At 41.9% G+C, this 26615-nt stretch overlaps 2 protein-coding genes across 13 annotated transcripts in view; one reads left to right on the top strand and one right to left on the bottom strand.

The window, feature by feature from the left end:
* Positions 1 to 16862, top strand: part of ME2 (malic enzyme 2) — a 37696-nt gene extending 20834 nt beyond the window's left edge. For 9 of the 10 annotated variants that reach the window (XM_078779730.1, XM_068119840.2, XM_068119843.2 and 6 more), the window contains 7 exons: positions 3140 to 3253; positions 3394 to 3508; positions 6041 to 6183; positions 6961 to 7063; positions 11239 to 11309; positions 14478 to 14576; positions 16222 to 16862. In XM_078779730.1, the coding sequence (XP_078635856.1) occupies positions 3140 to 3253; positions 3394 to 3508; positions 6041 to 6183; positions 6961 to 7063; positions 11239 to 11309; positions 14478 to 14576; positions 16222 to 16386 (810 nt within the window). In that variant the 3' untranslated portion in view covers positions 16387 to 16862. Of the gene's footprint in view, positions 1 to 3139; positions 3254 to 3393; positions 3509 to 6040; positions 6184 to 6960; positions 7064 to 9846; positions 9938 to 11238; positions 11310 to 14477; positions 14577 to 16221 lie in introns of all 10 variants that reach the window. The other variant, XR_010984924.2, reaches the window with a different exon arrangement.
* ELAC1 (elaC ribonuclease Z 1) overlaps positions 5320 to 26615 on the bottom strand; it is a 42468-nt gene continuing 21172 nt past the window's right edge. Inside the window, exons 4-6 of one of the 3 annotated variants that reach the window (XM_068119845.2) lie at positions 16909 to 17224; positions 7855 to 7959; positions 5320 to 5358 (exon numbers count right to left, since the gene is read on the bottom strand). In XM_068119845.2, the coding sequence (XP_067975946.1) occupies positions 7916 to 7959; positions 16909 to 17224 (360 nt within the window). In that variant the 3' untranslated portion in view covers positions 5320 to 5358; positions 7855 to 7915. The remainder of the gene's footprint in view (positions 5359 to 7854; positions 7960 to 16908; positions 17225 to 26615) is intronic. The other 2 variants (XM_068119846.2, XM_068119848.2) reach the window with 2 other exon arrangements.

The following is a 26615-nucleotide window of genomic DNA, read 5'->3' as shown; positions in this document are numbered from 1 at the left end:
CCCCAACTGCCCCCTCGCTCCTCCCCTACCCCCTTTTCTCAACAACTTCCTTCCCCAACTGCCCCCTCGCTCCTCCCCAACCCCCTTTTCTCAACAACTTGCTTCCCCAACTGCCCCCTCGCTCTTCCCCAACCCCATGTTCTCACAACTTGCTTCTGCAACTGCCCCTCGCCCCTCCCCTACCCCCTTTTCTCAACAACTTGCTTCCCCAACTGCCCCCTCTCCCCTCCTAAACCCTCTTTTGCTCAACAACTTGCTTCCCCAACCACCTCTCAGTCCTCCCACAACCCCCTTTTCTCAACAACAATGTCACTGTATGGAACTGTACCGGAGCAATGATTCCCTGCAATAAGCATACAGCTAGGCTGGAAGGTTTTGTAGTGTAAAGGCATATACATTGCTCAGACTGATTTACAAATTGGGGCATGAGCTATCATACTGAACATCAGTGAAAGTTGTTCATTTCTTACATGATGAATATTGTTGGTATTTTCTATGCTTTATTTTCTGGCATAATAGCTTCTTAGTTTTGTTTTTTTCGCCTTTCGGTTAATAATGATTTTTATTTTTAGCTCACCTGGAATGTAGTTCTGGGGAGTTTATGCGATGGCGCGTCGTCCGTCGGTCTGTAAACACTTACAACTTCTGATCTTTGGTCTTTGGCACAAATAATCTTTGGTACGTTGCAACTCTAGTTTGTTCACGGCATTAAAAAAAAAATCGGAGTCTAAGGGAGTCGACTGGGGGTCAAAGTGGATCCAGGTTTGACCCCCCCCCCTCCCCCCCACAAATAGGTATTTGCTTTCTTTTCTGAAACTACACACACTATTTCGATGAAACCTGACCACAACCTTCACCACCTGTGATGTACTGAAGTTTGTTCATGGCATTAAAAAAAATCGGGCCCCAAAGGGCGTCTAATGGGGGATTGCCCCCAAAATAGGTATTGGCTTTTTTCTCTGAAACTACACACACAATTTCAATGAAACTTGAACGATCACAGCCTTCACCACCCATGATGTACCAATGTTTGTTCAAGGCAATATAAAAATTGGGGTCTGAAGAGGTATACTCGGTGGGGGATAGGGGGTGTGGGGGAGGGAGGGGGTTGCCCCCCAAAATGGGTGTTTTGTGTTTGTTTAAAGTCTTATGATCATGTTAGTATGATTCTACATGCTGCCCTGTCTTTCAGCAACCATTGAAATGGGTTTAAATATTGTGAAACTGTTTAAAATTAGTGTAGTATACTGCTTTATTCTACCATTGCCCCTATTTTTTAACTTTCACATTGTTTATCCATCTTACAAAGTATGAGCGGAGGTGTGAAGTGCAAGTGTTGCCATTTATGATGTAGTGCAAGTGACATTAGCAGGGGATATGTTCCTGGAAAATGACTATATATATATATATATATATATATATATATATATATATATATATATATATACTATATATATATATATATATGTATATATATATATATATATGTATATATGTATGTCTTTGGGGGGGGTCTTTGTTTTCATTTTCATTGTGTGAATATATATATATAGCCAACAGCAGAAGCCGCCAACTCCGATGCCACGCCTACCGGTTTTTGCTCACCTCGGCGCTGGTTGGCTGGCGAGGGCTCTTTGGCTCCACCTTGGGTGACGAGGTGGGCCACGCCCGTGATCCCACGGCTCCTCCCCTCCTCTTGGCCTCGTGTGCAATGGAGTCTTGCGGGGAAAATGATGCGAATGAAAACCGCCCAATGCAACGGCGGCGAAAGCCGCCTTACTGGCACTTAGGAGGCCACGGGGATATTGCAGGGGATCCTATCTTATTTGATGCAACGTAGGGTCACGCTATTGGAAACACGTCCTTAACTGAAACACACAATAATGATATAACTAAGAAAAGGGCCTATGATTTGCTACGTGTTGCAATGTGGACTAACTAAGGTGCAATTATTTCAATTAACAGCCAATTAAGGGAAAATGTACACAGGGGTTATTTATAAGGGATTTTACTAAATTTACACAGTGAAGGTTCTAAAAACCGCAACAATACATTACAGTAGATCTTCCCCCAGTTCTGTAAGTAAAACTTCCCTCATGGATGTCGAGATTCCTCCAAATTTCTTTGTTTAATGTTATAAGCAGCATTATCGACTGTTTGTTATTGTTTAAATTAAATAAATAAAATTAATAAACTGTGGTCTAAGGCCGTGTAACTACACACAATTTCGATGAAACTTGAGCACAACCTTAATCACGAGTGATGTACCAAAGTTTATTCATGGTGTTCACAAAAAAAACAAGACCAAAGGTCTAACAGCGGCGTAGCCGGGCTTATAAAATATTATAAACCATAAGCACAAACTATATTCCTGGTGCATGCTTGTGGTTTGGTTCAATGTTTTGTGAATGACCATATGCCCTTCCCGCTCGGATGGGATTGACTGATCTCGCAAGAGCACCCCTCGGGGCCTTGGCCTTACCAATAAAGCAGTATACTCCACAGACTAAAGGTATTTTAAACAGTATCACGGTATTTAAAATCATTTCCAATGGTTGCTAGGAGACAGAGCAGCCTGTAGAATCATTCTCGAGGAATCACAAGATTTGTAACTAAACAACAGATATATAATTAAATAATCACTCACGGTTCCTGACACACGGTTTGCCTCCGCAAAAAAATGAGAATATGCGAAGCACAAGGTCGCAAATGTAAAAGCTGGTCGCATTTTGTTAACCGCAAACACGTGGGGTCCGCGAATAGCGAAACCACGAATGGCGAGGTCCGACGGGACTGCATTTTCCACTTTGCTTCAACAGCTGGCCTGTTCCCCTTTACAAATTGTTTTCCTTCACCATGCAGTATTTAATGACCAATATTACTGTACTGTAATTGAACTGTTGGTTGACTTTAAAACTATTGGCATTTAAGTCACACTTGTTTGTAGGTACATCCATAGTAGAACAACAATTTGCATGAAAAGTGATGACTGGACTGTGTGTAAAAGTTGAGTCACTCGTGACTATCGCATGCACTCGTGAGAAAAACTTTTACTTGTTGAGTGAGCTGTGATAATCCAAATGAAATTGAGGTTTGCTGGGACTCTCCTCCTGTTGGGTTATGCATCTGTACCTTCCAGGCTGCAACAGGTATCGCAAGCCTCATTGTTTCGGCACTAACAGAGCAAGGAGTTCCACCTGTGGATGCCTTCAGCCATGTCTGGATGTTCGACAAAGATGGTCTACTCGTCCAGGTGGGAAATTCACACGACAATGCATTATGCAGCCATTCTGAGTCTCATGGTTCCTTTTGGCCTTGTTTTTTTACAGTCCACAATTTTGATACCTTGGCTTGCGCTTATAAAATGGACGTGAATACTGTTGATTCTGCCAGGATCGCACAGAAGGCATTGATGGAAATCAGAAGCTGTTTGCACATCCAGCCCCTAATGAACCCGTGCACACCTTCCTCGATGCAGTGAATGTTCTTAAACCTACTGCGATTATCGGTAAGATGCACAATATTCTTTTACATTTGTTTTTTGGGGGGGAATGGGGGAGGGGGAGAGTTGCCACAGGATGTGTGTACATGGGCATAGAATAAGAACTGTAGAAAAAAACAAAAAAAACCAGAGTTCATAGAACACCTTAACCTGTGCAGGCTTGAGAAAAAAGTAAATGCGAAAGGTATTTTAGACTATTGCTGATTGCGTTTCAAAGCATGATCTATGTTTCCTCCGAGCCACCATTTTGTCTGAATCTCCATGTTCCCCAATGCTGAGAGAGCAAGCGGAAATTTGTATTGGTCAAGATAACGAAAAATGGCATATTTTGTCCAATTACTGCTAAAAGGAAGGTTTTTGAAAGTGCCAAGAAGGTGAATTTGTGTTCTACAGTGCCAAGTATATAATTCAATTGAAATACAGATTTTAAAAGTCGCAGAAAAAAAAAAACTTCTTTTGGAAGTTTACCACCATTTATGCACCGTCATATACACCGCCTTATGTAACACGTTACATCAGTTCTTCATCTGTCATTTGTGTCCTTTATGATGTCCATAAAAACAGTAGGTTTACTGTTTGTAATGATTTTCCATTTTGTTGGACTTCCATACAAGCAGACAGACTTTAAAAAACACAAGACCAAAAGTCTAACAGCGGCTTAGCCGGGCTTGTAAAATATTATAAACCACAAACACATATTATTAGCTTTTCAAACAGTCGCTAATGCTACATTAAACAAAGAAATTTGGAGGAATCCCAACATCCATGAGGTAAGTTTTATTTGCAGAACTGAGTGAAGATCTACTGTAATCTATATACCCCACAAGGGTTGGAGGTGTGCTCATTTACCAAGTAGCTAGCTAGCGCTTGCCAAGCCAGCCGTTCGTTAACGGTTTTGAATGGAGTGCTTGCTCGAATGCTTTAACCACTTGGCGATCTCTCCACAAGAAACGTGGTAAATGAACACACACCCAATGTTCTTGAGACCCGACCATAGATCGACTGTAATCTATATACCCCAAAGAGGAATGACCCATCCTGCCGCTCTCGAAGTGAGGGGGTGTTTACACCGTAATGACATCATATACGTAATGACATAGCATGACGGCTGGACACAAAACTGCTGCTACTTTAATATATATAAGATATATATTTAACCTCCAGTAACGTTGCAGTCACTACAAAGGGATTCGTGTTACGATTAGATTTACTATAATAATAACGTGACGTTATTATTACAAAAATTATATTATTTTTAAAAAACCGAGGTGAATTCCTTACTTCTGCTTTTACACTGCTTCAATCCATCAACTTTCCATTCACGACATTGGGATTAAAGTGTTATGGTTATATTTACTATAATATTATTATTATTATGAAAACGATACAACTGAAAAGATACCACTGTATTAAGAAACCTGGGCTTCATTTGTCCGAAGCGGAAGGTGAGTCCTAACGCCTAAGGCCTATATGTACCGTATTGTTGGAAGAGACGTAACGCCGATGCTTTCGATATTTGATGATCATTTTAACAATCGGTTTGTTTGTGTTTCACACTGAATGAAAAATGTAAAGGTAGAGCTTGGCGATTGTGATATTGTGACAGGTTCGACGATATGTTTGGCTTGAACGACATATAGATCAAAATGGCGTGCGTGGAGCGTCAGCTGCAGCACCGCCGTAATCACATCAGACGTAATCACATCACCCTGTCATGTGACCATATTCTCAGCTCTGATTGGTAAACGTTTGAGGGGACATACATACATACACACATACATACATACATGTCGTAAAAATCGGAGTCTACGACAGTGTCTCCAAGCTGAGTTTAATCAGAATCGATCTCACAGCATCTGGGAGAAAATCAACAATCATAGTGTCAGTACACTACAATCATATGAGCAGGAGTTGATCTGACATCCAAGCAAACAAGCAAGCAACATGCAATGTAATCCCCTTACCATTCTAGGTATGCGCATGAATAACACAGAATAAATGTCATAGGACTGCCCTCCGACAGGAGTTGTAATGGCACCTGGGTTACAACTTGGATATACAATTTCACTACAATACATACATACATACAGACGGACAAACACTGTTAGACGGCTCTGCCCGATGGGCTACGCCGTAAAAATCGCACCCGTGTCCAAAGGAAGCGTTCAATTTTGCATTTTTAATATGAAAAAAATAGGCAAAGCGTAGAAACAAACGAAATCCTTTACAATTACCCTTTAGAACCTTTTAGATTTACCCTTTACAATTACCCATTAGAATTATCCTTTAGATTTACCCTTTAGAATTACCCTTTAGAATTAAACACGGTGGGTTAGAAAGGTTCTTCTTCATTTTGTTGGACATAGCCAAATATTGAAGTAGCTTAACCGCTTAAAAATACTTTACGGTGCTCCTCTTTGTGCATGCATACTCGGGACGAGATTTCGTCCAATTTGCCAAGTTCAGAGCCATAGCACTGCTAAACTGTAGATTAATGTTCCAAATCCCATTTCATCGCTATTGTATGCCAATAAACAGGTGTGGCAGGGGCCGGTCGCCTTTTCACACACGATGTAATCCAAACTATGGGGGAGCTGAACGAACGGCCAATCATCTTTGCACTGAGCAACCCGACGGTGAAAGCGGAGTGCACGGCAGAAGACGCTTACAAGCTCACAGATGTGAGTTGTCATCAAAAAACACTCTCTCTCCACCTGTAAACTGTTAATCAATGACAAGTATTGGCATGTGGCATGGCTGAAATGATTTTAAATACCATAACTTTTTTTTACCATTTGAGCTATTGTCATCAATTTTTAACCAAAGCTTTCTTATGATAATACGGAGAACGCAAATTAATAACTTTGTCAAAAGGTCAAAGGTCAGTGTCACATAAAATCATAAATTTCCATCTGGTTGACCTGAAATTTAAATTTACCATTTGAGTTTTGTCATCAAATTTTCAACAAAGCTTTACTATGAGAATATGGGGATGGGAAATTCATAATTTGGTCAAAAGATCAAAGATCGGTGTCACATAAAATGATCAATTTTTTATTTTAATCCGATTGACCTGAAATTTTATGAATTTGCATATTGGCTCACTGTATTGGTTCACTAATCAAAAGGTAGAAGTCAATTATTCTTTTTAGATCCAAAGGTCAAGGTTGCATAAAATCAGCAATTTCCCTCCAATTGACCTGAAATTTTAAGAATTTGCATATCGGGTCACAGAATTGGTTCACCAATCAAAAGCTTGAGGCTGATTATTTTTTTTAGATTGAAAGCCCAAAGGTCAAGGATGCATAAAATCATCAATTTTCATTTTGTATTTTTTTTTTAAACTTTTCGTTGTTCTGAGCATATAGAAGAAGAAGAAGATGTCTGAATGCAAACCGACGCGGGACGGGCTTTGCATTTTCAGATGCTTTCTAGTTAGTGTTGTTCTACCGCCTCAGGGCCGCTGCCTATTTGCGAGTGGTAGTCCGTTCAACCCTGTGGAGCTGCCTGATGGGCGAATTCTCAAGCCTGGTCAAGGAAATAACGCGTACATATTCCCAGGTAATTCTTTCCCTTGTTTGGCAAAAGTCGGCGCTGTATTTTCCTCTCTCCATTGACTTCACATTTAAACATGTCTTGTAAATGTCAAATATATTTCTCTGAAGTTGTGTACAATTCACTCCTTTTCCTGTTTTCAATTCCGTGGTTCAAATGCTTTCTTGTCAAAACTTTCACATAATATTACAGCAGAAACACAAGAACAGCAATCTGTCGAACAAATACCTCCACCAGGCTGAACAGTTTACCTTTTCTATCCCACTGATAGGCCAGATCTGGATCCGGACATTACCCAAAATCTAATCGGCTTGTTCTTGTCACCCACCCAACTCATCCACCAAGTTTTGTCATAACCTGTATAAAACTTTTGGAAATATCATGCTATATATTGTTTTTACTCCATCTGTCAATAGTGAAGAATCCCTGGTGTTGGGCTAGCGGCTAGGGTGCCGGCTTAGGATCCTAGGATCCTGGGTTCGAATCCCGGTCAATCACTGAATTAACGCCAGGGGGGTTGACTCAGCCTGTCATCCTTCCGAGGTCGGCAAATTGAGTACCAGTTCACTGGTAATTCCCTGCTTGTCGTTAAAGGCGGCAAAAAGGGTTGGCGTCAGGAAGGGCATCTGGCCGTAAAACATTGCTTCAAAAAGGGGACCGAAAAACAACAACAACCACAGTTCCTGAAAAAGGCCAACCCCCGCTTGTGGGGAAAAATGGCCTCTAAAGGTGTTTTTTTTTTTTTTTTTTGTCAATGGTGAAGAATCACTTGTAGAAAAAAAACAAAAAACTCCTACCCGGATCCGGATCTTCACCAAAATCGAATCGATTCACCTTGATCCACACCCAACGTGTCCATCAAGTTTTGGCCAAATCTGTCCACAACCGTTTGAGATATCCTGCTAACAAACGGACAGACAGGAGTGAAAACACAACGTTAAAAAGGTTGGGAATTGGATGTTACAATTTTTTTTTTTAATTTAAAAAAAAAATTATACATTTGTCGTCGCACTCTGCGGAGAGAGTCAAACTAACGAATCCATTCATTCGGACACTAATGGTGCAACTTCAGAGTAGACACTTTAAAATGTACAAAGTCAGTTTTGATAATCTCAAGGAAACCTCTGAACCCCTCAAGTAAATCATTGTAATTTGACCTTCATATGGATGTGATGAAGTGTTCTCATATTTCTATCTACAATGATCGTCACTTACTACTTTTAAAGGTGCACTTAAGACCCATCTCTTTCGAAACAGTTTTAATTGAATGATATTGAATTTGTGATTTTATGTTATTAATTAAATTAATTGTTATTTTATTGTAGACTAACAGAGGGGCACCCAGCGTTGCTCAGGGGGAAAACACTGACAAGGTGGGGGCAGGAGAGCCGGTGGGACGGGGAGGTGGGCAGGAGAACTGCCTGGGTGTGGGTGAGGGCAACAACTAAGCCGGAGAGGCAGGGAAGGAAGTGTGGCTGGACAAGACAAACAACTATTGAACTCCATAATCCTGAAGGGGTGGCAAACATGGTTCAAACTCCAGTCTCAGCGTCCTACCACCCGAATACAAAGAGCCCTTCCACACAAATACAAACACCCTGGGGATAATGTATTGTGTCACTCCACCCAGATCTGGACATGGAGGACTCAAATCAATACACTTGTCAAAGTACATTTTGAGCTTCGGAAAAAGAGAACAACACGATGAAGTCACTTCCATATATTTTTAACTCAACTGGACTATGTCCAGCTGAGTTTTTGTCGACTCCCAGTGTCCGTCGTCCGTCTGTCGTCACAAATATTGATTAAATTTGATGAAACTTGTTATGCAGCATCTTTAAGACATCAACTAGTTTGGGATTGCATTTGGGCGTTGCACGCCCAAAAATGGGCGCGGCAGGGCGGCCATATTGAAAAATCAATTTTTGTCAATCTGGTACTTCCTAATGTAGCTAGAAGGCTGAAACTTGGTGTGTAGACAGTATGTAACAAACCTCAACACATATATTACGGGTTTTGACGATGTCCCAAAAATGACCGTCATGACCTATGACATGACTTGACCCATAAACATCAGTTTGGACGACGTCCAAGCTCTAAAAGTCACAAATACTGATCAAATTTGATGAAACTTGTGCCTTTTGCCAACTTGTGCCTTTGATATTTGAAAACACCCATATAAACGCACATATAAACATACAAACGCACATATAAACGATATAGTTTGTGGTTCTATTATGCATATTCTAACCATATTGATATAGACCAGTTGAGTTCAGGTTCCCTGGAACCTCTAGTTCTTTTTAACAAACCCCTTCAAAATACACATATCAGCCAAGCAACAAAATCTTCACACAAGTCCTACACATCCGAACCGGGGAAGAAACGGTGCCCCATGGCCACCACCCCATCTAAGAGGGAGGCTGCCACCTGGACGTCCAGCTCACCCAGATTAACCTTCACAAAACGATCCAAAGAGGGCATCACACCAGCTCCAAAGCCTGGCCTAGTTGGGGTGGGAGAGAGGTGTGGGAGGCGCACTGACTGTAGAATGTTCAAATAGTTTCCCCCCCAGAGAATGCAAAGGAGGCTCCTCCCTTTCTCCAACATCCACAACCTTTAATCCCACGTTCCCGTCGGATTGGCAGGAGGGAAGTCCCTGGCCCAAATCTTGCACGAACCGGACAGGGCAAGTCCCTCACAAACACATGCCAATAATACATGAACACACTGGATGGAGTGTCTTCTTTTCTTTTTGAAAGTTCAAATATGGTAACCCTACTTTACAGGTCGGCTGAGGAAAGTCTTTCACAAGTGCACATTGGTGGTCCATCAGAGCCATTGTCTGCAGACAGGAGGCTTTGTCAAATGGATGAAAAGGTCTGGACAGGGGAACACTAAATGGGAATATAGGGGGGGGGGGGGGGGAAGAGGGGGATAAAGGTTTAACTCCGATGGGAATGAATCAGGGCAAGGAGCTCACCTCGGAGGGGAGGGATCTCGACGGGACAGCGCAGTTCTCGCACAAGTCTCGTGGTTTTGGGCTTGGAGGTATAAGTGGGAGAGGATGGGGGACTCTGGTTTGCCGTTGGGAGGGGGCGGGAACGGTGACGTCGATGCCACACTCACAAACTGCCACAATATCATTTAGAATGTAATATAGTGATGTCATAATTAGCCATGTGTTACGGATCCATCACTTCCGCCTTTGTTGTTATTATATATTTGTAGGATTTTTAGTTTCAGGTAATATTGTTAAGATTTTTGTGTGACATGGATATGACTTTCGTTAAAGGTAAATAAATGTTTATGAAGGAAAAAGGAAAACGTGGCAAATTGTTTTGTTCTACAATTGCATTGGTGTGGTTTTACCATGGTTTAATAGAACATGCAAAATAACAAATCTTTCTGCCATGTTCCCGCTCCAGACTCTGAGGTGCACTGTAACCGGGGTTTGGGGAGGTAATATGTAACACATGGTCATTAAAAAAGTAGCCTATGTTCAACAGGAGGTCAATTTGTTCTGCGTCAAGTTTGATGGCAATCGGTCCAGTAGTTTGGGCGTGATTGGTGTCTTTCACACACAGACACAATACAGACAGATAGACAGACAGGGTGCACAGAAAATGACTTTTATTTATAAGATTAAGATGTTTAAATCTTTTAGCTCGGTGATCAATTTTGGTTTTTTTTTCTGTACCGCACCATCAGCGTCATTACTTGACTGATACCGGTGAAATAGGAATGTTCATATTATTGGCGCTGAGGAAGCGCCTTTAGCGATTGACTTCCAGCCAGTGTAACGCTAATTCCTGTCACAGGAATTCGGAGATCATATAAGTGGGCGTGGCAGTTCCTGATTGGTTCGTGTTGGGGAACGCCTTCTCGCTGCCGACGTGACGTAAATTCGCGCACGCGCACTGGTGAAGCTTACTCGATCTTACTCGATCCCATATTACATGTACTTTCATTGCATACAAATTATACTTCCTCCTAGAAATTCCAAGCCCGAACCTCAGCGCAATCCAAGAGGATTCACTTGTTATTATTAATAATGCGATCTTGCTGAAAAAGTTCAGTTGTACCACTAAGTAATGTCATCACACCATGCCACCTCTGGTATTCCACCCTGCATAACAGTCCATGCTATCTTTAAACTGAATATCCGTTTTCCATTCCAGGTGTGGCTCTAGCTGTCATTCTGTGTGGAGTGAGACATATCAGAGACAATGTCTTTCTAGATGCAGCCAAGGTGAGTTTTGTTGCTACATCAGTCTTGCAAAAAGACATCTTTTGAAGTTTTATGCCTCTGCAGTTGAACTTGTCTTGCTGGAGAGTCTCAAGCTGCTTTGTTTTTAAATGTACTTGTACAATAACCTGCCAGAGTAGAATGAACACCCCTGATTGTAAACAAACTTTTATTTTCAAGATCTATGATACAAACATTATTTTATCATTGGACAAAGAGACTGTTGTATGTATGTATGTATGTATGTATGTATGTATGTATGTATGACTGTATGTATGTGAGAGGTTCGATTCGGGAGGATTGGAGGACAGGGCTAATTGTATCGATATGGAAGAGGAAGGTCGATGTTCAAGATCCGGGAAGTACAAAGATATTCCACTCCTAAGACACATCATGAAGCCACTGCAGAGGATTCTGGATGGGAGGATAAGAAAGTGTGGAGATCGAGATAGGCAATGAGCAACGGGGCTAGAAAGGGTAGTGGGACGACGGGTGGGATGTTCATGCCGAGACATCTGGTGGAGAAGAGGTTAGAGGAGCATTGGGATTTGTGGAGCTGGAAAAGGCCGACGGCACTATCCGTAGAGAGATAGTTGGTGATGGCAACACCGAGATGGATAAGGTTAGAGGGTAAGGAGATTGGGCAAAGAAATAGGTTTGAATATCTGAGGGGAACAGTGACTGGGATAGTAAGATAGTAAGAGGTGCAGAAGAGGATTCAGGTGTGTGCAAATGCGTTGAGGAGGTTGGAAGGAGTAATAGCAGACAGAAAAATATCTAGAACATTGAAAGGGAACATTTACTGTCTTCTGTGATGCCGGCCTACCTTTTCGCTCTCGAAACGGTGGGCACCGATAGAGAAACGACAACGGAGGTTTGCAGATCTGCGAGAAAACTGGGTCAGGAGGATTGCAGGCATGAAGAGGGTGGATAAAAGGAGGATGGATGAACTGAGGGAGGAGATTGGTGTGCAGATGGGCTTGATGGGGGAGATTGCTTTAAAAAGTGGGCAAGTCACTTGGTGAGAATGGCAAAGAGAGCGCATAGGTTGAGAGAGCAAAGTAGGGGGAAAAGAGGTAGATTGAGAGAGTTGGCTGAGGACATGGGGAAATGGAGGAGTATCATGGTCAAGGCAGGGCAGAAGCTTGGTACTATTGGACCCCACCGCTTATCAAGGGAAGAGAAGAAGAGAGACATGAACACAATTATGTGGACTACATATATTGGTATCTGGTAGCATGTCCTTTGGCATCAAAATAGCACTGAACCCATGAAGGTATTGAATAAATGATAGTCAGCATGACAGCCTGATCAAGATTTGGTAAAATACGTAGATTTCGTTGCAGGTTTTGCATATTATTTGGCAGAGATCGGCTTTTCCACAACTCCCGATGCATATGTCGCCAGACGTGTTCGATGGCATTCATGTCAGAACTTTGTGCTGCACAGGGAAGAAGTTGTGGCCTACTCGGCATCTTCCAGGCCAAGGTGGTTCTGGATGTATGGCGATGCCAGGTTGTTCAAAAATCCTTGGACTTAACCACCTCTAGACCTCCAGGGGAGAAAGATGGCAAGCAGCTGCACCATCCCAGAGAAGGGACCAACTCGATCATGTTTCAGATTAAGGGCCTGTACACTTTAATGAGCTCTGTTTCAGAATGCACTTCACTCTGCAAAGAATACTGAAGCATTGACCTGCATTGAAAGCCAATTTGGCCGTGTGGTCCGCCCTACACCGGTTGTGACAGATTGAGAAGACTGAGTGTACCAGGGTCCACCTCTTCCAGAAGTTCGACAAGTGAAGTAACCTATGGGAGGGAGCTACGTTGATTGAAGGTCAATATTTGTGATGAAATGGTGAGTGCAGGATTGTTCCTGCATTGAAAGACATGTTCCAGGTGATTGGCCAATGGCGTTTGTTTTCCTGTTCTGCAAGAGATGGATACTGCAGCAGCTTGCCTCGCAGAAGTATGGCGTTCTGTTCTGCACAGGGTGTAGTCATCGACAAAACTGTATAAGACAAAGGATTTTCCAAATAGGTTGAGCATTGATCTAAGTAGACCCAAAATAATGACGGTCCTACAACCCTGCATTGTGGAACTCCGGCCTCAATCGAAATATCTCCGAGAATGCCATCAACAGCTTTCCTTTTAATCTGTCAGTGTTTGGCATTGCACAATATTTATCTAAGTCACCAATTTTTTTTATTTAAAAAAAAAAAAACTTTAAAAAATTGGCGTTGAACTCGAGTCTTCAGCAAACTGTCAAGAACTCAAGCGTTGAGCAAACAGACTTGTTTTTGTTTTTCCCTTACAGGAGCAACGCTAATCGCTCATAACGAGGAGGGGAGGAAACAGACATTTGGCTTAATTACGAGAATTTGTGATCTAAGGCTTATGGAGGAGTTTATGTATATGATATAGACGAGGCTATTGGGCCACATTAGTGCACCCTTGGATACAATGGCCAAATCCACATTGTACATGTGATTAGAAACTTAGATCCCAGCATCATAAGCTACGTGCTCAAAAGGGAACGCCAAAAGAGCCAACCCAAGCGTATCCCAGAAACGGACTCATTCATGGCCATCAGATGCTCGAGGATGAGAACAGGTCACAAGGATGGATGCTTTCATTTTGAGCACACAAGGTTGTCGTTGGGATTCACCTTGGCATTCAACAAGATGATTGCTCAATCCAGTAGAAGGTTGACGGATTCAGCAGGGGAAAAACAAAGCAAAAGAGATTGGAGGGAAAGTTGGACATGATATCCACGAGGGATACCAGTTACCAACCCATTATGGGATAGAGATTTGAAAGGTAACCTGCTGATGTACAAACGAATTTTTCTGCAATATCAAGTCTATGAAACAATGTTTTGACCCATAAACACTTGGTGTGGTGATGATGGATAAATGGATAACACGAATGCGAGAGGGCTCTGCAGGGCATTACCATGGGCCACTACCCAAAAGGTGAGATTTTCACAAACGTATATCAACACCGGTCCTGAACAGCACCATCTGTGTCTTGTCGCTTTGTCAACAGGAGAAAAATAATTTGTATGAAATTTTCAACATAAACCCTGAAAGGCAGGACCCCCTTCATGTGAATAACTTGCTGTGTGCATTGATCATTATTGTGTTGGGGCTGTGTACCCAATTTGTTGCAGGCATTGGCAGCACAGGTAACCGATGACGAAATCTCAAAAGGACAGCTGTACCCACCGATGAGTAACATCCGTGAAGTTTCCATCCAAATCGCCGTTAAGGTGATCAACATGCAGAGTTAAACGCCACACACAATTTGGGCGGTATCCCAGTTAACCAACAACGCCGGACCAAATTAATGGCTGTCGGTACATCTGGCAGGGTGTTTAACCCGAATTGGTCCAGCATCGTTGGCTAACTGGGATTATTGCCATCAGACCCTGCAAACGGCTCAATTAGCACAATGTATAATTTTAATAGCTATATAAGCTACACTGTGATGCATATGATGGATGTGATTCGCCAAATTCTCTCTATGGTTATGCTTCCTTGAGGGCTATCTACATATGAGAGCAGGGCTAAATTCCCTTCCTGTTCTTTGCCTCTGACCTTTTCTTGGCACGTATACAGCACTCTTCCCTTCACTCTTTCTTCCTCCAAAATGTCTCCAGTTGTCGCTCTGCCCGGCTGTACAATGTTCTCCTTCTGCCATGTTCTGGTCCATTCTGTGCTCCAGCTCTTCCATGAGACTCGACTTGGTATAGAAAAAGGGGACACTGTAGGCAGAAAAGCGGTCTTGTGTGTCAAAAGACCTGACGAGGATAAGTAAGAAAGGCTCTGTATCTGGGCTGCATCCCCGTGCAGAGCACGGGTACCTCGCTAGTGATATATATATATATATATATATATATATATATATATATATATATATATATATATATATATATATATATATATATATATATATATATATATATATATATATATATATATATATATATATATATATATATATATATATATAACTGTGTACCTACGACATGTACAGTCCTACAGAGCAATTCTTATCTCGTATCAAGGACTCGCATTGTGCTGCGGGGTCAGTCAAAGACGAGTGGCGTTGTGCGCATATTCCGTATGCACTTTTTCCCAAATATAATGACTTTTTTTAATGACATGAGAGTAAATATGACTTTTAAGGGACTTGAAACCAGAGTTTCAAATATAATGACTTTTAATGATGCGTGGGAACAGACTTCTAATGACATATTGGCAACACATTGTGGCCTCGATTTATTATCCAAATTGCTCATCTTCTTTGTGCAGTGCATTGGCAACACTGTGGCCTCTATTATAAAATTGGCCATACCTTTATTTGGGTGGTGTATTGGCAACAGACCGCTGCCTTGATCTCTCCCAAAATATGAAATAACCTGGGTTACACACAAAGCAAAAACGTGACTACTGCTTACGTGCATATATGGTACGTTGTGGTTATATAGCTCGGATAGATTGCAATTGCACTGGCCCGTAGGCTCGCACCTGAAGCCTGAGGCCTAGAACCTCCACAAGGGTGATAACGCTTATCAGCTCTAATTTTCAGAAATTTGATGATCCTTTTAACAGTAATTTTGGTTGTTCTACATTGAACAGAAAAGTTATAGGGTAGAGTGATTGTGACTACAAGACTTCCGGAGACGTCTAATCTTACCATAACAAGAAAATGGCGGACGTATGGTTTTTACAGTTTTTCTCCCTTGTAAAGATTATTCTCATGAGTTAAAAAAAAAAAATTCTACTTTTTAGGAATGGTTACCTTGTAGTGCCTCTTTAAACATAACGAAAACTTACCTGAGGAAAAGCTAGCATTGCTTTTGCAATTGGGATGTTGTGTTCTTTATTTGTGTGCTTATCTTTGATATTCAGGTGGCTGAGTTTGTGTATGCCAACCATATGGCTTTCCACTACCCTGAGCCTCGCTCCAAGGATGATTACATTCGCTCCAAGGTTTGGGAAAACGAATACGATTCCTTCCTACCTGACACCTACGACTGGCCCATCCCGAGTCGTAGTCCACCGTTGCCCAAGTGAAGCTTCCAATGCCATTTCTCCACAATGGCCATACCTTCGGTGCTTGTTTACCTTTTTTTTTGCACACCATGCATTGTCGTTCACATATTAGTTGTGACACTTTCAATGAACTTTTTCAGTTGAGGGAAACATGCATGAAGGGAATTGGAGCAACCATCGAGTGTGGTGATCATGTCAAAGGGGGAGAGGCAGAGGTGTGCTTTCATCTCCAACTCCTTACCTGTATATTGGACTGACCTGTGCACTGCCTGTTCATTCTTAACACATTTAACTATTGCATTTGTTCACTTAATTATTACACCCACAGTGTAACAACTCCAAAGCAACATTGGAGTCTGCACTTATTTAATTTTGACATGTTGTACTTTGATAAAGTTGCTTCAAAACAAAAAATAGTTATTGTAGTTTTTAATCTGCAAACAAGGATATATTTGTTGATGAAAACCAGAGCAATAAATGTTTACACACAACGACAACAGCAAAATACAAATCATTTACAATTTGGCGTTTGATTATCTGAACCTTCATGTTGATCTTCAGTCTTTCGAAGAGGTACTTCAACGACAATCAAATCCTGAGCGAGTTGTACTGTTCCTTTGCCCATCACTGCCTCGGCCTGCTTTTTTAATATCATCACGTCCTTGGCCTCCTCGCTTGCACCATCCTCTCCTGGTTCCAGGGGCTTGTAGCGCTGACTGAAGTGCGTAAGCAGGAGACGACGCACATGGCACTCGACGGCAAACGTGGCGGCAACCCGTGGTGTGCTGTGCCCGTTTGCTATGGCCTTGGCTTCCAAGCCATCCTCTAGCGTTGCCTCGTGCACCAGAAGATCTGCATCCTGCATAAATCGCACCATTTTCATTTATATGACATGGGGCAGCAAGGCCTGGTGTCTCATTTGTGGATGAAGTGGAGTGTGTTGTGGAACAGTAAATACCCGCTACTCATTCATTCATTCATTCATTCAGTGAGTGATTTAAAAAAGGCAAATTGCTCAAATTACTTCAGTGCATTACCTGATGATTATTATCTTACACCATTTCCTGTTTCTAGTTTGGGGGCAGCAGCTCAGGGTGTGGACAATTTGCGTCTTTCAGGAACCAGATAGTCCAACCTCAGGTTTTACCGTAGCTGGTTAGAGCTGGAATATGGCCAGGGTATTGGCAATAACTGTCCTCTTGTCAAAAAGCACTGTGGGATCTTTAACATCCTCCTGCGATCAATACTGCTCGATCGGTCTCCAGATTAACATCCCATCCAAAGATGGCACACATTTTGCAATGCCCTACCTGCGAAGCAACAACCTGACGGTTTAGAATCGGGCCGATAATTGAACTCGGATGAGAGAACACACAGGTAAGTACAGTAAATCACGTTGCGTTGATTTTGTACTTTTCCACTAATTTATCCCTGTAGATATGTAAAAGACAAAGTATTGCAGAAATTAGCACAACATCTGATGGACAGTTTTTGATGGACAGTGAAAGTGTTTTGGGTTGAGATGCAGTTATGTCATAATGGGTGAACATCTGTGATCAGCTTTTGCTTTCCCCTTGTAACAAATGTCAGTAGAATGGCACTGTGACGTCGACTGATATGCCTCCACCCACATTATTACATCATCATACACACTTGAATCAAGTTTGATTTAAATCCCTTCAGCTGTTCTCAGGTATCACAGTTTTACCTGACAAGACCTCTGACCTTTGATGATGAAATCGAATCAGCCCATCTTTCCAACATAATATATACTTAAACCCAGTTTGGTCAACATCTCCTGGTTTCACAAGTTAGCACAGGAACATAATTTTTACTGAATTAAACTTTGACCTCTTGACCCCATAATGTAATCCGTTTATCCTTACATCATTATACATACTTGTACCAAGTTTAACTTGGTTTTATTCAGCCGTTCTTAACTTAAGGTAACGAAAACTTATGACTGACAACCTGAAAACATAATTCTTCCGGCGATTTTGTCATAAAGTGTGGAGGAATGAGGGGCAGTGGAGAACACATCGGCTTCATGAAGAGGTTGAAACATTTCCTTAAGAGTCATTTGTTTATAAAGTTTGGTGTCTCCTTCATTAGTTTATCTGGGTAAGGTACAGTATTCATTATTTCTTGTTGAGAGACAAAATTCATCCCTTGTATGAAGCTCATATGTTGTTCTCCAAGTTTTATTCCCTGATCAATCAATAGTCATCTTCTGCTTTTTTTCTTCTTTGTCACTTTCACCATCATCATTTTCTTAATTGGGGTTAAGGCCAAGTAAAATAAATTATTAGCTTCTTGTCCAGGCTTTTCAAAAAAAGAGGAGGGGGTGCCTTATAATTTGATATTTTCCAGATTTTTTATTTTTATTTTCAAGATGGCCACCACATGGTGGTCTCCAACACATCCCATGTACCATTAAAAATGACGTTGGCCATATACCAGATACGTCATCCACTGCAGCAGTGGCACCGTCTGCTGTACTATGCTTTTGTGTGTACTGAACTGGTACTAGATATATGCGGACTTGCACTACTGACCTGAGCTGTCTGGTAGTTGTCGTCGATGGGCGATGCCTGGTCAAACTCCCCAATTGCAAATTAGTTCAAAATATCCCCCACTGTTTCGTTGAACACTGTACAAGCAAACCATGGCTTTAAAAGGTCTGCCAGCCTTCCGGGTACAAACGCAAATGAAGACAATTTTAATACATAAAGAGCATTCAGAAAGTATTCAGACCCCTTCACTTTTTTCACATTTTGTTATGTTGCAGCCTTATGCTGAAATCGTTTAAATTCATTTTTCCCTCATCAATCTACACTCAATACCCCATAATGACAAAGAGAAAACAGGATTTTAGAATGTTTTGCAAATTTATTAAAAAGAAAAAACTGAAATATCACATTGACATAAGTATTCATACCCTTTGCTATGACACTTGAAATTTACCTCAGGTGCCTCCCATTTCTCTTGATGATCTTTGAGATGTTTCTGCACCTTGATTGGAGTTCACCTGTGGTAAATCCAATTGATTCCTTAATGAAAACCTGAAACAGAGTGCTCAGGACCTCAGACTGGGCCGAAGGTTCACCTTCCAACAGGACAACGACCGGAGCACACAGCCAAGACAATGCAGGAGTGGCTTAGGGACAACTCTGTGAAGGTCCTTGAGTGGCCCAGCCAGAGCCCTGACTTGATCCCAATCAAACATCTCTGGAGAGACCTGAAAATGGCTGTCCACCAACGGTCCCCATCCAACCTGACAGAGCTTGAGAGGATCTGCAGAGAAGAATGGCAGAACATCCCCAAATCCAGGTGTGGAAAGCTTGTCGCGTCTTACCCAAGAAGACTCGAGGCTGTAACGCTGCCAAAAGTGCTTCAACTAAGTACTGAGTTAAGGGTCTGAATACTTATGTCAATGTGATATTTCATTTGTTTAAAAAAAAAAAAATTTGCAAAACTTCCTGAAGTCCTGTTTACTCTTTGTCATTATGGGGAATTGAGTGTAGATTGATGAGGGAAAAAATGAATTTAAACGATTTCAGCATAAGGCTGCAACATAACAAAATGTGAAAAAAGTGAAGGGGTCTGAATACCAGGGAAGGAAGAACTCAACTGAACTGACTGGACAACTTTAAAGTAGGTCAGTTGTCTATACTAGATTTGACTTAAATGAAGTTAAAAATATTTTTGTCAATTTCTATATATACATTTCACTTCCGTAAATGTTGTGTTCACTTCTTTCTCAGTTTCACATCCTAAATTCTTGTGCTTTTCTTAAGAGCTGAAAAAAATATGCCGGCCTATGGTGGCCATTTTGTGACAGATCGGGTTGACATGTGATAGCAACCTACCTTGTGTGGTAAGAGTCTCACACACCAAGTTTGATCAAAATCCATAAATATTTGTGGACGTTAAAGTCTTTACGTCGTTTCGGAGCTGAAAACAATATGGCGGCCATTTTGTGACGGATCGAGTTGGAATGCAATAGCAACCTACCTTGTGTGGTAAGGGTTAAACATTCTAAGTTTGAACAAAATCTGTTAATATTTGTGGACGCTAGAGTGTTAACGTCTTACATGACCAAAAACAAAATGGTCGCCTAAGTCCACCATTTTTCAACGGATCGGGCTGAAATGTAATACCAACCTGGTCCTTGGGGTAAGGATGCTGCATGTCAAGTTTGATCAGAATCGGTTGATATTTGTGGACGCTGGAGTGTTAACGTCGAAAAGTTAACTGACGACGGACGCCGGAGGGTTCAGCATGTGATGAACTCAACTGGACTGTAGTCCAGTTGAGTTAAAAACATGCAAACATTTTAGTAAATTTGATATAAGGAAAAAAACGACCCACCAACGTATGGCCTCCAAAAAGGAAGTGTGTGGGAATGAAATAATCAGTTTGGTTTTTTTTTCCTCCCTCTTTTTTGAGGTCTTGAGAGTAAATCGTAATTATAATAAAACAAGACCGAAAGGGTAACATCGGCGTAGCCGGGCTTGTTTGATACTTTAGTTGAAGAGAATAGTATGACCTGGGTGGGGTTACCAGTTAGCAAATAATGTATAAAAAATTTTTTTTTGCATTAAGCCACTGATTTATTCTATGTTTCGAGTCAACAATGAACCAACCATACACCACCTCAATCTAGAAACTTTGCAATAACGACAAAGGGATTGCAGTGTTACGATTATATTTACTATATTGTTAGTATTAACGCTATTATTATTATTATTACGAAAATGATACTACTGCATTAAAACACCCGTGCTAATTTGTCAGAAGCGGCCTGAAGGTGAGCCATGAAGCCTTAGGCCTATAAGTATTGTGTTGTTGGAAGACCCATAACGCCTATGCTTTCCATATTTGATGATCATTTTAACAATCGCGTTGTTTGTGTTTCACACTGAATGAAAAACGTAAGGGTAGAGCATGGCAATTGTGATATATGACAGGTTCGACGATATGTTCGGCCTGAACTAAATTGGAATCAAAATGGCGGTGTGCGGAGTCAGCCGCCGTAATGACATCACATCACCCCTGTCATGTGACCAGATCCTCAGCTCTGATTGGTGTACGTTTGAGGGGACTTACGAGCAGACAAACTGTTCTAGACGGCTTTGCCCTATGGGCTTCGCTGTAAAAAAAGGAGGTAGCCGTCAAAAAGGAAGTGGATGGGGATGAGAAACACAATTTATTTTACTTGGCCTAATAACAACCATGTCAACAATCTCGTCATCTGGCAGACCACAGGTGCTTCACTGTTGCAATTTTGCAATTCATCTGCGGATGGGGATGTCATCCTCATGCAAGTCCTTGGTCACATCAGTGTTCATACCCTTCACATAACGTATCAATTCTGCTGTCAACCTTCTCATTTGAAAGCTTAAAACCTAAAGTCTTCAGGTTGGTCAGTGTCATCGGACATGGTACGTGACCATAACTTATGTCATTCATTTTTTAAATATTGGTTGGGTCACTGAGTCCCATGCATGTGCAGCTGCCCAAAAACAGCTATTATGGTGAACTCCTTGAATGTGGCCATCACATCAGTCTATGAATCAGTATTAAGAGGATGACACATTAATTTCTGTTTAACTAGTAAAAAGCCCATCAAATATGATGGGTTGGGACAGTTTATTCGACGGTGCAACCTCGTGAGCGTGCCAAAGTCTGAAGCCTCAGCCTATAGTGTAGGGTGTGCTAATATCTTTATTTATTAGACACCATACGAATGTAAATGAACACTCGTTTTGCTAAACGCGTGTTTGCACATCACATGCAGTAAATTTCACGTCCGTGCCTTGTATTTTTTTTATTTAAAGCTTCTGTATACCGCCATTGAGGCTCGATTTGCAAGCCACCATCTACAATTCCAAAAGAAGAGAAATAATTATTACTTGTATGGAAAATCTTTTTCGAGTTTGTTTCATCCCCAAAAATAGATCGTGGCGAACACACATTTGTGTTAAAAGATTGGCCTTCAAGACCTATCCTTATGAACGGGACAGACATCTGTACAAACACACAAACTGACTGTTTTATATGGTAGATAATTTTTTTTATATGGTAGAAGTTCGAATTTTGGATGTGCGATCTTCACTGCACTTGAAAAATAATGTCCTGTCCGTGGCCGATGAAGACCGGCCTCACACAAATAGCCGAAACGAGCTTGAACTCCGAGGCGCATTTTGAATCTTGGCTTGGCGGGATTGTCTTTGGCGCGCGCGGGAAAGGCCTGAAGCCTTATCTAATCAGGAACACACGAGGTTAATCCGAACCCACAAAACAAAAACGAAACAAGAAAAGAAATTGAAAGTCAACAAATAATGATTTCATGAAAATTATGCAAGCAATTAAAATTAATGTGAGGTAAAAACTATTTCCTAATTTGAGATGTCCCCATTCAGACTCGTATACAAACAAGGGGGAAAGATAAATAAAAAAATAACTTCCCTTACTGTCGGGCTGACCCCTTGATGAGAATGATGGAAATGAATGTAGAAGGAAGGAGAGGCCGGGGAAGACCGAGAAAGACTTGGCTAAAGGTGGTGGAAGAAGAAATGCGGGCAAGGGGGCTAACGAGGGGAGATGTAGGAAATAGGACAAAATGGAGAAGATCGTCATGGGGCCCACAAGGCTAACCCCCGCTCTAGCAGTGAAAATGGCCTTAAAATGCCTGTTGTTGTACTGTAGGGCTGACCCTCAGCTCTGGCCCCAAAGTGCGTCGGGGGCGCGTTGGTCGTTGCTGCTGGTGTAGCCGCTTGTGCGGGACGCACCCTGATAATGTCGCCGAACCCACGTTTCAGAAAATACCCAGGCGCGAGCAGGCACTCAAACCAGTCCTTCCTCACCACTGCCAAGAGCAACATGGCCCCAGCTCTCCGGAAAGACACCACAGTCCAACAACACCCCCCTTCTCCAATGATGCAAAAACTCCACAATGCTCCGAAGGTTCTCTGCACGAGCGCGCACGAGAGGAGCAACCGTCCGCCACTCAGCCAGGACCAGAACAGCAAGAGACAAAGATGGCAAGACGGCCTCTTTTTGCTCTCCTAGCTATCGAATGTTCCACCGCTGACGTCGCACTCTGTCCAATGACCGAGCTCTGTTCATCACTCCATCGCTTCTTAACCAGTCACGAATCTCTGGGCGTGGCCTCCCCCATCACGAGTCATCAGCGGGGCGGAGTCTAATCGCTGTTCGGGAATGTTCGGATGACGTCGGGGTCTACTTGTCGATCGGCAAATGCTGTTTCTGTCGGCCCTGGCGGCATTGTGAGCAAATGAGTCCATTGCCTGGCCGGCTGAGTTTTATAAGAACATCAGGGAAAAATCAGAGGCAATACATACTGGGCATTATTCACCATAAGCCCTATAATTAATAAGCACAAAACCACCCTCCTTATGGCGACATGCAAACACTCTTAACCTGAATATTTACCCTGCTTATGGACATCGAGATTGGTTTCTTCTTCTTCGCATCACAAGGTCCATACTGAAACCTACACATTCTGAACTTTCCTCAGGTATTTCATGCCTACCCCCCACAAACATAACAATAATTATGAAAACAAATAGTGCATGAAACATGGGGAGGGCTTTAGATTTATCAGGGCCAAGAGCTGTGGCTATATCATGTGCAGAGATAAATCGCATGTTCTTGCCTGTCCCAAATTGTAACCATATCATCACTGAAAGCTTCTGGGATGCTGTAACTGCAAGCACGACAACATCTGTGTCCACAGTTTGTATGAGGACCTTACTATGCCCTATCTGTGTTGCATCAGCAGCATGTAGGAACATCCGACCATCTGCCTCTTCCTGAGTGCACGGGGAGAGTGATTCTAGATCAATGCGTGGTGGAGCAGTAAGAACCTCTGTATCAAGTGTGACAACTAGCTCCTTGCGCTGGTCTTCAAATGATTTAATTGTTTCATTGGAAAGGAAGCTGAAGAGTTCACGCTTGTTTTCATCAACTCGAAGAAAGTTCTGCCACTGTCCAGGAATTTCAACTGAGGTATCTACTCGTCGGCGAACCCCCTTGCCACGCTTTTCACGGGTCATGCTCTTAAGGCTGTCGTAGGTAACGGTCCCACACCAGATCAAGTCGGGTTGCAGATTTGTACTGTGAGAAAACAAATGGGATGAAGACCTTTTCGGCATATTCGCCAAATGTTTTGACTGTGCCAACATCGGGCTTTAGCTTTTGAACAATTACTGCCCCGTCAAGTAAGACACATGTCACCTCTGGCATCTGTGTGCTTGATGGTGAAAGTTCCTCTAAGCAGTCCAAAAGGTCGCTCTTCGTACCAGGTCGAAGCTTCCCATCCTTGGACAGAGATGGAGGGAAAGATTGATTTTCATGACGGAAAAATTCATCCAGGTTTCCCTCGCGGGTTTGACAGGCAATATAGAGGCGAGAAAACAGTTGAACATCACTCTTCAATGAGGCTACCTTGTGTTTATCTGTCAGCTGGTCTGTTACTGATGAGCTGCCAAACAGAGGTAACTTTTTGCGAGGGACGACATCATACAAAGGCTTTGAGCGTTCAATCAGCCTCTCTTGCACAAATGACTCCAGAGCCTCCTTTCCCACTTTCTGCACGTCTTTCACACTTTGTACGACTGATGCACTTGCTATATCCTTTGTGTCAAGGACCAAAAGGTCAGCAGTTTCTTCAAGAAATGGATTACCTAGCTCTTCGATAACTGATACAAGTGATCTGACATGTTTGTCGAAGGTCATCTGGGTGCTTTTATTCTGATCATGATGCAGTGATGGCACTGCGTTCGACCTGATCATGATGCATGATGCAGCTGCCATATACTATTGAATATTTTATGTTGCCATTGGATTCCTAGACCCTAAAAATGTAGGTATAGACACTTCAACCATTTTGATATCTGTTCTAATTATGGAGATATTCATCAAAACAGGTCTTGTATGACGGCCATCCTGAATTTCAAGATGGCCGCCATATGGGGTGAAATTGGGGATGCCCCCTGGACTAAAAATCTTTCTTTTCGGGTATTCTAGCCATGTGCCAAGTTTCATGCTTTTAAGGGAAAAGGCACAATCGATCCGAATTTTTTAGCTAAGCCGCCCAGCTATTAGTTTTTGGTGAAGCTCAGGATATTATTCCTGATCCAGGAATTTTTTGAAGGATGTTTTTACCATTGGAAGATAGGGCTCATTTTTTAAAACATTATCTTCTATATATTCTATATTTAACATTGTGATATGAAAATAGTTTTCATATTTGTTGTAAATGTAGTTTAAACTCGTGGTTATGCGTTAGAGTGGTGTATTTTTTTTAGCAGCGTCGTCTTCAATGTTCATTTTTTTTTTCTAATAAAGACATATTCTGTCATTTTAAAACCACCAACGTGTGTATTAGGTTTCCCCGTTTAATAAAATGTATCGTTTGATATGTATAATGCTTTAAAACTGTTTTTTTTTCTTTTTTTCTTTTTTTTTTTACCTCAGAAGAGATAAACATTAACCTCAGCGAATGTCATTCGCGGTGTCAGTGTTTGATAAACTTATAAAGACTTAGTTCCAGATTTGTCAATGGCTGAGATATATTAACAAACGAATAAAACAGATTTGGCAAAATTCCAACTTTTTTTTTAAAAGGTCGCATATTCACCCAGGGTTGAGAGGCTGAAGAAGAAGAAACCTCGCATGGGCTTCCCAGACCAAATAAATAATTCTGGTTCTGGCTCTGCTATTTTCAGGTTTATTACTCCTGCCAGGGAGTAACGCATCGATCGTGTCCGTCCGTGTGTGTGTGTGTGTTCGTGTGTTTGTGAACAAGATATCTGGAAAAGTTTTTTTTTTTTTTTTTTTGGATACTGAATCGAGGCTCGTGAAAGAGCTAACATTTACTTCACAAACAAATCAACCAGACAAACAAATTATATAAAAAGAGGGAGCGGAAGACAAGATGGGGAGAGAAGGGGAAGCACACAAACACAACATTTGAGAGCAGGGAGATGTGTGGAAGGGAGAGGGCTTGGGGGGAGGAGGCGTGGGAAGAGGGGGGGGGGGGGGGGAGGGAGAAGTATAAAACACAAGGACACCAAGGACTTCCAGGACAGAAGTTGGTATTTCAAAAAAGTGGAATTGGGGTGAAATTAGCAGGGGTAGAAAAGATCAAGGTTTTGGATGGGGGAAGATGGTGGTGAACAGCTGTTTTAAAGACCTGGAGGGTGGAGTGGGATTGAAGAGAG

Source organism: Myxine glutinosa, chromosome 6 (genome assembly GCF_964187855.1).
Source record: "Myxine glutinosa chromosome 6, kmMyxGlut1.1, whole genome shotgun sequence".
Classification (NCBI taxonomy): Eukaryota; Metazoa; Chordata; class Myxini; order Myxiniformes; family Myxinidae; genus Myxine; species Myxine glutinosa.
The sequence above is the reverse complement of the archived record's forward strand: the minus strand, read 5'-3'. Positions and strand labels throughout refer to the sequence as shown.